A 13,482-nucleotide genomic window follows, 5' to 3' on the forward strand; every position below is an offset into this window, starting at 1 on the left:
TTTCGGCACTCGGTACCTAAAAGGTTCGTCATCACTGCACTAGAAGAGGCAGATGAGAATGGAGGAGAGAGACAGTGCCACAACTGAACATGGTTTGGTCGTGTAGGAGTTGTTTCTGTAAGAAAGCAGCCATATTTTTAAACACTTAAGGACAACCACTTAAGGATGGATTCGAGGGGTGTAAGAGAATTAATGTAGCTGGGAGACCGAAGAGGAGAATGTTGCAGTAATGTAAAATGATGAATGTATGGACTATCAATTTTGTTGACTTTGGGATAAGGAAAAATGGATGGGGGAGATGTTATTGAAGTGGAAAAGGCAGAATGTAGTAAGGACCTGGATTTGGGGCTTAAAGGGGTATTCCCATCTGGGCATTCACATTTAATTAAATTCATTTACCATATGTAAACATTTCTTCAATTGGATGTTATTAAAAAAAATGTTCCTGTGTGAAGATAATTTCTCATAAATGTTGCCATGTTGACCCTTAGAAACAGGATAGCTTCCTCGGATATGACCACCACACATTTTGGCCGCAGTGGCCAGATATGCGCTAGTGAGCCCTGCCTGACCACATGGATTCAGCGTTCATTATTACAGGATGGCTCTGGAACCTGGAGTAACTACACGGACATTTAATATTCAGAAACTTTTTGTTTCCTTGTGCAATCCCTCCTGCAGAGGTGGCCATAACCAAGGACACAGTCTTGTTTCTAAGGGACTATATCATTACATTTATGAGAAATTTTCTTCACACATGAACATTTTTTTTTAATAACATCTATTTGAAGAAATGTTTATATATGGCAGATTAATGAAACTGAATGTGAATGCCCAGACGAGAATACCCCTTTAAAGAATGATGTAGAGTTAAAGGTTACTTCTGGTAGACAGGTCGTAAAGTGTTTGATTCACAAAAGTTAATTTGTTAATTTTGAGTTGATATGGATGATAAACACTCTGGAACTGAGCAGAGTTGATATATGGGTCAGAGATATAAATTGAAGTGTCATTAGGATAGGTTTGGTATAGAGAGCCATGGGACTAAAAGAGCATAAGACACATATAGATGGAGAGGTCCTAGGACAGAGTGATGTTGTGTTTTGGTAGATACTAAAATTATAGTTGGAGAGGTGTAAGTAAAAAATAGGAAAGGCCCACCAATGATAGATTTTGTCGCAGCTGGGACAATACATTATTTCTTTAGACTTGTGTGATAGTTGCTTGTAAAAGGAGTGAGGTAATGATTCCAGTGATTTACAGAAGGTTGAAAAGGTGGGTAAGAGCCGTGATAAGTACAGTCTTAAGGTTGGGGATAATGCACTGGGTCAAATGCAAAAGTGGAGAAGTAAAAGGTTAAAAGTATAGAGTTAGAATTTTCATTCGAAAGGGTAGAGACTAGAGATGAGCAGACTAGAAGCACAATGTTTTGGTATGTGCCAAACATTGTGGCCGACATTTATCAAAAGTATTGCTAATTGTACTATGTGCAGTTTGCATGTATAGTGTGCAGGGTGCGCCTTATTCATGTATTGTGTCTCATGGTCTTCATGAATCTGAAACCCGCTGCACTGCTCCAAGAGTGCACCAACTTTTTTTTGGTGGACCTTTAACAAAGGGTGTGCAACACAATTGTGTCAGAAACTGCATGATAAATGTGTCGCACTATCCAATTGTGCACCAAAACGCCTCTTTGAGTCACGTCAGGTATAGTGCAGCAACAACACAAAAGAGTTACATGGAACACATTTGCGTTGTGGACTCTTCTTTAATACAAATGCAAGCGTTTTGCACTGAGAAGAACATGCAAAGTCAGAAAATTTTTTGCAGGAGCTTTAATGTGGGGTAGTATATTCAGGTCCCCAAACCTGGACTTCAGCAAGAAGTCTGTGTTCAGTGTTTGGCCCCTCTCTGCCAGCAGTATTTAACCTGAACCTGAACTTTAATTAACTTTATTTAAATGAAGCACAAGTATTTGCTGGGGTGCCACATGACCCTTTTCGGACAGGGGGAGAGGAGGAAACACCAAGGGAACAGAGAGCCGATTACAGGTGTTTCTGGGGGCTTGTAAAAACCAGATCCCCAGAGTGATTCCATCTTATTAAAGCCCCTAATAAACATATCCACATATTCACATTGAGGGAGCTACTTAGCAGTGTGAATAGTTAATAAAGTTAAAAGATTGAGGTAGATTTCTAAAGGTGAAAGCTAAATACTTATACACCAAGGGGTTTTAATTTCCTTGCGATGGCCTACTTGTCTCGCTGTAAGCAGATACATAAGCTGTGATATACATTTCATTGCATGTTTGTCAGTCCGGTGGGATCACTGGCAGTAATAATTTGATTGGGATTATAAATAATTTTATGCTCACATGCACCAAAGAAATACTTAAAAGCGTAAAGAATTTCTATAAAACCCCCATTTGTCTGAGCCAAACAGTGGAAATGAAGACATTTACAGTCAAGGACAATCACTTTTCCAACTTGCTCTAATTACCCAATAAAGCACATTCCGTCTTTTACCAGCCCTGTAACTTTTTATGCACACTTTACAGATACTACAGTTAAGGTGCTCTGAATGAATACTGTACTCCATGAAGAAATACTTCTGAGGAAATCTCAGGCATATGTAAATCCACAATGAATGTGTCTTCTCAAGTCTCTCTTAACGAGGGAAATCACTCTTCTGAAGACCGACTTAACCCACTAAAAGTGGCATTTCCAGCCATTATCAGATTCATTACATAATTGGGCTTATTTACTAAGGGTCCTGGGGCTGCATTTCCATCTGGTTTTACGACGTTTTTGGGGATCGCGCCGCTGGGCCAAGAATTTAGAAGGGATTTGTGTCGCACACGATCAGATTTTGGCACATCGCTGCCGGCTTTCATGCAACATAAAAATTGTGTCGCAAGCCATGCACTTACATGCACCGGGAGGAAGATGGTGAACTCTGGTGGACCTGAGTGGGAGAGCGACACATGCAGGATATCGGGCACACAATCTTCTTGAATCGTGGCACAGTGCATTGTCATCGAACAATGCACTTTCGGAATCTCCTCTGGACTGGGTAAGTAAATGTGCCCCAATAAGTGAAGTATTCATAAATGTTAATGAAAGTGGAGAAACTAGAAATGTTAAGTCACCTCTTCTTTCTTGTCCTCATTCTGTTTCTGGAACTGCCAGAATACTGTGGCTCGCTGTGATTTTGCACTGCATTCAAGGAATGTACTGCTATTCTCCACACCATAAATGATCTTCTCCTCCAAACTCTGTCTATGTGGATCATCTGAAAACAGGTAGAACGCAACAACAATTAAATCTAAATTATAGTTGCTCAAGAAACATTAATTACAAGGCCCTTCTTTCTTAAAAGAGAATAGCTATTTTGTATTATATGCTCACAATCTAGCACAATTCTTTCTACAGTCATGACCCTATTTCCCATACAAGTTAGCTGAGCTATCAAAACATTCATTTTAACAGATCTGCTTGCCCTCAGTATTTGCTCAGTATTTGCCAATCTATATATATATATATATATATATATATATATATATATATATACACTAACCGGACACTTTATTAGGTACACCTGTCCAACTGCTCGTTAACACTTAATTTCTAATCAGCCAATCACATGGCGGCAACTCAGTGCCTTTAGGCATGTATACATGGTCAAGACAATCTCCTTCAGTTCAAACCGACCATCAGTATGGGGAAGAAAGGTGATTTGAGTGCCTTTGAACGTGGCATGGTTGTTGGTGCCAGAAGGGCTGGTCTGAGTATTTCAGAAACTGCTGATCTACTGGGATTTTCACTCACAACCATCTCTAGGGTTTACAGAGAATGGTCTGAAAAAGAAAAACATCCAGTGAGCCGCAGTTCTGTGGGTCGGAAATGCCTTGTTGATGCCAGAGGTCAGAGGAGAATGGGCAGACTGGTTCGAGCTGATAGAAAGGCAACAGTGACTCAAATCACCACCCGTTACAACCAAGGTAGGCAGAAGAGCATTTCTGAACGCACAGTACGTCGAACTTTGAGGCAGATGGGCTACAGCAGCAGAAGACCACATCGGGTGCAACTCCTTTCAGATAAGAACAGGAAACTGAGGCTACAATTGCAAAGGCTCATCGAAATTGGACAGTAGAAGATTGGAAAAACGTTGCCTGGTCTGGTGAATCTCGAATTCTGCTGCGACATTCGGATGGTAGGGTCAGATTTTGGCGTCAACAACATGAAAGCATGGATCCATCCTGCCTTGTATCAACGGTTCAGGCTGGTGGTGGTGGTGTTATGGTGTGGGGAATATTTTCTTGGCACTCTTTGGGCCCCTTGGTACCAATTGAGCATCGTTGCAACGCCACAGCCTACCTGAGTATTGTTGCTGACCTTGTCCATCCCTTTATGACCACAATGTACCCAACATCTGATGGCTACTTTCAGCAGGATAATGCGCCATGTCATAAAGCTGGAATCATCTCAGACTGGTTTCTTGAACATGACAATGAGTTCACTGTACTCAAATGGCCTCCACAGTCACCAGATCTCAATCCAATAGAGCATCTTTGGGATGTGGTGGAACGGGAGATTCGCATCATGGATGTGCAGCCGACAAATCTGCGGCAACTGTGTGATGCCATCATGTCAATATGGACCAAAATCTCTGAGGAATGCTTCCAGCACCTTGTTGAATCTATGCCACGAAGAATTGAGGCAGAATTCTGAAGGCAAAAGGGGGTCCAACCCGTTACTAGCATGGTGTACCTAATAAAGTGGCCGGTGAGTGTATATATATATATATATATATATATATATATATATGCACCTACATACTAGGACAGTACAAGGACATTACCTCTATCCAGCATTATACTGCACAAGAAAAATTATAGTGAAAAATTGACTCACAGAAAGGACACAAAACAAAAAACATTTGTGAAGTCTGTAGTGTCATTCCTTAAAGGGAATACAACGGTACATGTAAACCACCATTCTTCTGTCTCAAAGGAGTTTCCCTAGAAGCTCTTTATTTCGTTTGGACCACCCAAAAATAATCCAAATTTGGAAGGTAACAAATATAACATGCTAAAGAAAACAGTTTACAAACATCCAATAATCTTGGTAAAAAATATATATATTCCACTTTTTCCTCACTTACAACTTGTAAAATGTTATATAACACAAGTTTTAGGACACATAAAGCAGAAAAGCTATTGCAAATGATCCTTCCTAATGCAGTCAGCTTCCTTCTTTACAAGGAAATTGGGAGGTATACTTTACAATTTACGTAATGTAGCCTTGTGGCTTTCCATTTAAATTCAGTTTGCGCCTGTATAGTGAAAAAAATATGTTTTCTGTTATATATTGCAGTTGGCGATATTGTTTTCCACACTTTTATATGGAAGATTTACAATCAGTGGCAATGTTATTGAGGAAGCAATCTCCAAACAATTATTTCCATAATATATTTACATTTCACGATCTGGGAGAACAAACCCTGCCGTTTAGATTCTTCTCCTAATTATTTCCTCTCACAAGAACAGAGTTTCCTGAGTATTAATCATGCAATAAAAAATCACTTTGCAATTATAGACTATTATCCCCTTGGCTTACTTTTCTGAAAATGGTGTTTATACTCCAAAATTTCCTAAATAAGCCACATGGTTGAACAAAAAAAAATTAACACTTAAGGCAGTTGAGTGACATAAAGCATGAACATCACACCTTACATGATAAAAACACAGAAAATGTTTACAATGCCTAGTAAAGATTGAGACCACCAGAACACAGTTTGACAAGGTCACATTTCCAAGGTACCCAGCAAATAGTAATTAGGAACTGCTACTTGAAGAACCCACGTGAAGAGACTCTGCTTTCTAAACCACACAAGTAGAAAACTTTATACTTTTTAGAAGAATGGTCATTTCCCCTGTGTTTGCTTTAATAGAGATCATTAGTTTCTAGTATGCCAAGATTTACAGCACTTTTTAAATGCTGTTTTTTTGCATCCTATCCTAAGATAAGTTAGAGTTGTATTCAGTTTTTTTTTTAATTGATCATCTATCCTTGATAAGATCACTGGTCGTCTGCCACCCCAGCTGCTGAGGTGCCTGAAGCCATTGTGGTGCTCTTGGTATGTCTCATGGTCAGCTTGCTGCTCAATCTTCATCAAGTGCATGGGACCAAAATGCAATACCAAACACTGGCCCTGTACAACGTACAGCACTATACTTGGTAAATGGGGAAAAGACCAACGGGCTTGTCTGAGTGATTCAATCTTATTACCATACAGATCCCAGAAACAACTTTAAAGCTAGGAAAACACCACAAAACTAACTGTTCCTTAACCAACCAGTCATGTCTTCATTGCTAATCTTATCTCTTTTTTGGCACATGTTGTTCTGAAATACTAGCTCCTAACATGTTTGTTTTTAAAAGCAAGGGGACAAAATATAAATTTCCAGACTTGACCAGATTTACCAAAGTGAAACCTGGGAAAAGTCCTGTTCACAGTAATAGAGGCTGTGTCTTCTACAATGGCTTAGATGCCTCCTTAGAACACAATAACATTATCTCTTACAGAATGTACATGAACTGAATTCTTGAATATTGATCTATTTCAATCAGCACTCTGGGTTATTGATCGGCGAATCTGTAACCCAATGATCGAGTTTGTACCGAACATTGTGGGTACAGGTTCACAGAACACGACCCCAGACTTCTAACTGTTCAGTTCAAACCCCATCCCCCTTCCCCGCCGGTAACACCTGCAGGTATTATCCTTTATATGCCACATATGCCATGTTACATGCCGCCATTTTGACAGCAATGTTGTGGCTCCCCACAACATCATGTGGAATGATATTCACAGCTAATATGCCATGTCTCTGAGGATCGTTATTACCTGTGGCATCACAGAAAGCGACAAGATTGCTGCCAAAATTTTGCTGAATTGTGCAAAATTGTGCTGTGTTCACCACCGTTATTACATATTGCTGGTGTTAATGGTGAGTTATCGAACCCATTTACTTGGTTAACGCCCTGACTCAGGTCTAATTTGGGTCTGGATTCGTCCAAACCCAGAGGACCTGAATACTGATGGGTCTGCTCACCACTACTCGGGATCAATATGGGAAAATTTCCTTTTCAGGGTACATTAGTTCTTGATTTATAAACAAGGGGAAACATTTTTCTAAGCTTCAAACATATCCCTTCCATTATCCATTTCCTCCTCTATCCCTTGGTTGACCTTAATGAACATATTTTATCCAACCAAGCTAATTATGTAAGTATACATTGTATCAGTAGTGAAATCTTTCATATAGCATTAACTGACCATGCTCTATGAATTAAGAGTGTTTTCCATATGTACATCATAGATCCTAAAACTTTGATCAAGGATTGTGTATGACTAGAAGTCTTATCCAAGACAACTGTTTAAATAGCAGCCTCAGTAAAAGCAAACAAACTGGAGTGGAATGACCTCTTGTTTGTTTTTACTAGCTTTCATCATTTTTATGGTAGTTTCAGCCATCTGAATATCATACACAAAAATAAAAATCAAGCATATATCATATGGTTTCTGATGGTTTCAGATGTTCATGTACTTTGGGAAAAGTGTAGAGATGGAATATATGAACTGCGAAGCTGCTCAGCAGAAATCACATATAGAGCCAGTCACATGAAGATCTACATGCATGGCCGGCAGATGTAGAGCCCTTATTATTGGGTAATATATCTTCCCTACACTGATGTGTTTCATTGTTTATGAATATAATGTTATTATTACAATCAGTACTGAAGAAATGGTGCTAAAGGTATAGCATGTGCTTAAGGGAATACTGTAACCTCCAGAACAAAGTATAGCTCTACACACCATTAATATAAGAAACTATTTTTTACACATACATAATCCTTTGTGTGGGAAGTTCTAAATCAACATTTACTCAAGTAAGCACGAATGTGAAAAGCTGCAATAAGTCATATGGATTCTTAGAAGTAACATTAGTAAGTGCTATTTAATAAAGTAAAATCCCATTACATGCAGTTTAGTTAGAAGCAAATCTTCCAAATAGATCTAATAATGGGTCAGTGGATTGGGACAGAGATGTTTTCACCCTCTAACTGCTGTGCAAAAGAAAAAATGGAAAATGATGGATGATAGGAACAGAAAATGTGTATGTAATTATGTAGATTTACATAATATTCCCGGATATGTTGAATTACCATGTAGATAACCATGCACATAAAAACAGAAACAATTCTAAATTATTCATATAAGGAAGACAAATGTATCTACTAGATCCACAAGGTGGAGCCATTCACTAGTGTCTCATTTTATTAGGACTGGACATCAACAGCTGCCTGTAACATGTAACATTAGGATTAATGCCTATGTGAAGACAAGTGCATACTGCGTGTTTGTGCATTTGTGTGTGAAACAAGAATATTGCTAATCATTGCTTACAATGCCACACAAAACTGGTAGATTAACGCATTGCTACTAACCAGCTAACTGGAAATATCAAAGTGTTTTATCAGTTGAAAATTGGCCTATTAGATATTTTTAAAATATGTCTCATAATATGATTCATCATACACAATACTGAGAAGATAGAAGTGAGAAAGTCAAATGTTGCAACTTATAACATTGATAAATGCTCTATGATGAAATCCAATTTATCCAGGTTTCAAAATATAATGTATTAATGACTGCATTTTATAGCAGACATCTACATTTAACTGCAGGGCAGCTACCAAATCAGGGTAAGCACATGGAGACCGCAATGTTCGGCCTCTGATTGGCACCCCCTTGACGTCAATGGAGGGAACCGATCAGGTGCTATGGCAGCAGGGAGCCTGTGAGCTCCCATAACTGTCAATCAGTACTATCTATTACAGTCTGCCAAAGCTAAGCTAAGTTAATGGAAAAATCAAAAAGGAAATGCAAAAACCTGGAAAACCCTGGTCATGTAGGAGTTAAGAAAACAACAGTACAGCTGTTCATGGCGCCAATGCTCTGCAGATTATTCAGGTTTAGGTTCTAAAATTCCCTTCAGCATTAAAGACACAATCCTTTGTCAATTTTTCATAAAACGTTTCTTGCCCTGACAAATCTACAAATACACAATGTAAGGTATTTCCATTAGATATTTGCCAACATATGATATACAGAACTGTATCATATATTTTCCAGATTTCATTTAACACAAAAGTCATTTTCCAGTGTTTATAAAAAGTAGTTACAAAAATGTATGTAGCTAAGGGGATATAGAGATGAAATATTTCATTACTCAATGACATCGCCTTGGCCATTAAAGCAAGGGAAAAATGAATCATGGTCAAAATTCCCAAAAATACAATAATAAACTTGGCTTGGTGCAGTTAAACAAATGGTGTTATTATTAAAGGTTAATAATCTGTGAGAGACACTACACATGTACCATATACAGTGACCAATGAGAATAGTACAGTTACTAAATACTGAGAGGCACTGAAGGAGAAAGACATAATAATAATAATAATAATAATAATAATAATAATAATAATAATAATAATAATAATTATTAAATAATAATAATAAAAAAGTGGGAACTTTACCACATAAGAGAGATAAGTTGTAGAAAGTGAAATAAACATGAATTATACAAAACTCATGAAGTACATAAACAAATTTATCTAAAGTATTATAAAATAGCAAAGCGCTTTTATGTTATGTTAGATCAGACCATATGTTGTTTGTATCCCTTTGTTTTCCCTTTACCGTTATAAACCCATCTGAACAGATGCCTTATTTTATAACGCTAGTAACTCCGCAGTATTGTAGTAAGCCGTAAACTATAAAAAAAATATACTTGAGAAAAAATAATGACTTGGAAGATACATTCAGGATACAGTAAAGCCGGACGTACTGTACATGTGAGTAGAATTAGCAGAAATCCATGTTCCTGCCACTAATGAATAGAGCTGCCTTTCATCTGTGAACATTTCTTTAACAAAATGTTTCGGTCCTTAAATAAAGCATTGTGGATTGCAACTAATTCTCTCATATGGAGAAAAAACTGTCAGAATTGTGGGTTTCCTCTATGAATATAATACTACTGTTTATACTGATATATATAAAATTGATTGTTGAGTTGTGTAGTTATTTCCATATGAGCAAAGAGCTATGCTTCTTATAGAACAGAACTGATACAAGATAAAATCCAATGTAATAAGTCTAGATTACCAATAGTAATAACTTTACTCACCATGATGTTGGAGATCTGAACAATGCGTTAGAGGATCCCCATTTCGGATATCTTGTCTTCTTGTGCGTCTAAAAAAATGCAAAAATGAAACTAATTATTTCATTCTCCCATAAGATGGGCATTTAGAAAATGTTTTCTTTTGACATTTATCTGACAAATTTGATGCATAATATTTCTTTCTATGACCACAAATACAAGAATATTTAAGAATGGAAAATGGAGAAAATACATAATTTGACATGTTTTTATTAAGCTTTATTATGCTTGACTCATTTTAATTATACAATTTTATTGAACATATTACAATAAGATAAAACCATTACATTTAAAACAATAGGCTTACAACACTTATTTCATTGTTGTGCTGTATGTATATGCAAGTATATAGTATACAGTTGCTTACATCTAGGGAAAGTTGTGAACATTTTTCTAATATACTTTATTAAGAAACAGATTGCAATTCTCTCTCCTAAACCTAATGTCCCTGTAATTGTTTCCACAGCTATGGGCAGTGAGGACCCATTTAATTTCAGCTTTATGTATAAAAATAGTGCACATACCATACTGTAGCCACGGAGAGAACAGAAAGGGTTCACACTCACTGTTCAGAGCTGGCTGTAGAGTCGCATCTTCAGCCTGGCAAATGGATTATCCTTAGTAATATTATTATAAAAGGGCACTTTGCAGCCTGTTACCAACTGAGCAGAATTGCTTAATGAAGTACATTAAAAAGATGTTCACAGCACACTCCCTCCAATGCAATTTTAAAAATTATCTGAAATTACAGTTACTTTTTAAGGTACATGAAATTAATGCTGGCAAAATATGTTGATTTCAATAGAAATAACAAGCCAACCATCTTATATGTATGAGGATATTGCAATTTGCAGAGAATAGAGGGATTAAGCCTTTGGTTTACTTCTCTCTTCTGTGTGCATTTTAATTAGGCATTTTATTTGTTATTATTTAGTAATATATTATCATATATGTCCAGCTTTGGTTAAATTTATGTAAAGTCACTCTATTTTACTGGTATGGTATATAAAAGTTGAAAACATTGGTATGCATATTCATCCTCAAAACTTGTAAAAAGCTATAGAAACTTTGCCACTTTGTTTTTCCACATTGCTCCCATTTTAAGGTAATAATCCAAATTATGTAGTCAAATAACGGAATTCAAGTCCAATTGTCAAATTTCAAAGGCAATGTTCTTTCAGAAAAGCATATGACTTGACAACTGCGTTTAAGTTGTTCCACATTGGATCTGAAATAGACAGCCTGAAGATCTATTGTTATCTTCTGCCATGTAACAGTTTCTGATCAAGTTCTTTACACATCTAATAGCATGTCACAGGAAGATCAATACATGTTGTTTAGAATATGTGTATTGAGAAGGTGTGCGCAGCTCCTTCCAGGACAATTGGAAATATTGATCTCAGCTAAATCTCAGCATGAAAAGCGCTGACGTTTTGTTCAATAAAAGGCAGCAAAGAATTGTTCGAAGGGCATTTAATTTTTTTTATATCCTTAGCAAGCCTAAAGAATTTAGAGTGGTCTCATTATCTGTTTAACGACTCCAAGACAATGGAAAGTGAGTTCTCAACTTCTTTATTAATTTTAAGCAATTATCATTGTGAAGACAGTATTTCCAATCTATAAGTATATCATTATAATATCAATAAATAATAATAATTCATGTTTATCATATTGTTTACAATATTTGTATTAAATTATATTATTGCTATTATTAATAATAATTCGAATAGTTATTTGTTTTATTTTTTTTTCTCTTTTTCTTTGGTTCATTACACTAAAGCCAAATAAGAACATCACAAAATTGAATATATATACTTATATAAACTATATATACTTTGTTAGACCGATGCTATTGCAGTGTATGACATTAAATCCAAATCAACAGCCATCAGCATGAAAAGAAGAAGGGAGGCAACAGAGGAAAAGATAAAATCCAACTATTACTATTATTTGTTTCATTTCCCAACTATATTATGGCCAGGGTCTTATCTTAAAACTCTTTTACCTATGTATGCAGTTTGACACTATTATTATTATTATTATTATTATTATTATTATTATTATTATTATTTAAAGTAGGTAATATACGTCATATACTTTATTCTTCAATATTTAATAGTATGCTGCAATGTGTGACCCTTTGTATACATGAAATTAATATTTATGCAGAAATAATATAACATACGCATAATTATATTGCTGCAATATCATTGTATGCAAAAGTATACTGTATAAATGTTTACTCTTTTATAAGTATAATATTTCTTCCTGTATATACTGTGAGGCAATATTCACAACCAGCAGATTTGATGCAGAATTTATCAGTATCAAGATATGTAACAATAATGTGAATTGGATTGTCTTTGTGGCAATTACATGAATTTTTGCAAGCTTCATTGAAATGAATGGGTCAGTGAAAGAAATCTCTGCAACATATTTACGGCCTGTGACTACAAACTTATAGATTACATGCTTAATGTAGCTACTTAACACTGTATGTAACAGTTTGTATATTGAATAATATATATGTGTGTAGCTTATTATATATTGACAAAATATTTTACATTTTTTTATTTTTTTGTAAAATATGTAACATTTTCAGAAGTCCATTCATAAACAAGAGCTGAGCACACAAAGCTTGGCATAAAAGGTAAAAATGTCATTGTATAAAATGGCTAAAGGATTTGCAAAGTCAGGACACAGCAAAGGGGATTAGTCTGAGAACAGAGCTGTAAATCCGCTTCTAATCATCTCACTCAGCTTCCTGTATACAAAAGTCAAGTATTCTTGGTGTAGAGACACTTGGTTGCATCAGTCATGTCAGCTGTTATAGAAGGATAATCAGTTATTTTCTGCCGGGGATCAAAGTCATTTCATACAAAGACTGAAAAGGAAGTGTGCTGCGTCTCCTATGCCTTGGAAGGTTGTTTATTGAATAGATTACTTACAGTCTTACTTGGTGCACGCTAAGGACAGATTGCACAATTGCGCAGAGGTGATTCAATTTGTTCAAGGACGTTTCCAATAGAAAGCAATAACATTTAAATTTCAGATCCCATTGCAAATGTGATTGTTTTCCTAAGCAGAGAATTCATTTGTTTTATTAAACTTGGCTGCCCACTCTAACCATCTAATATATCTAAATAAACCAAAGGGCACAAGTGGCTTCTCAGGAAAATTCCCCTATGCTA

The 13,482-nt window shown here is 36.2% G+C and overlaps 1 protein-coding gene across 1 annotated transcript in view; it reads right to left on the reverse strand.

Moving 5' to 3' along the window:
• Window positions 1-13,482, reverse strand: part of SEMA3A (semaphorin 3A) — a 159,860-nt gene that overhangs the window by 4,026 nt on the left and 142,352 nt on the right. The window contains exons 15-16 of the mRNA XM_072147285.1: window positions 10,256-10,323; window positions 3,149-3,291 (exon numbers count right to left, since the gene is read on the reverse strand). Of these exons, the coding sequence (XP_072003386.1) occupies window positions 3,149-3,291; window positions 10,256-10,323 (211 nt within the window). The remainder of the gene's footprint in view (window positions 1-3,148; window positions 3,292-10,255; window positions 10,324-13,482) is intronic.

Source organism: Engystomops pustulosus, chromosome 4, assembly GCF_040894005.1.
Source record: "Engystomops pustulosus chromosome 4, aEngPut4.maternal, whole genome shotgun sequence".
Lineage (NCBI taxonomy): Eukaryota > Metazoa > Chordata > Amphibia > Anura > Leptodactylidae > Engystomops > Engystomops pustulosus.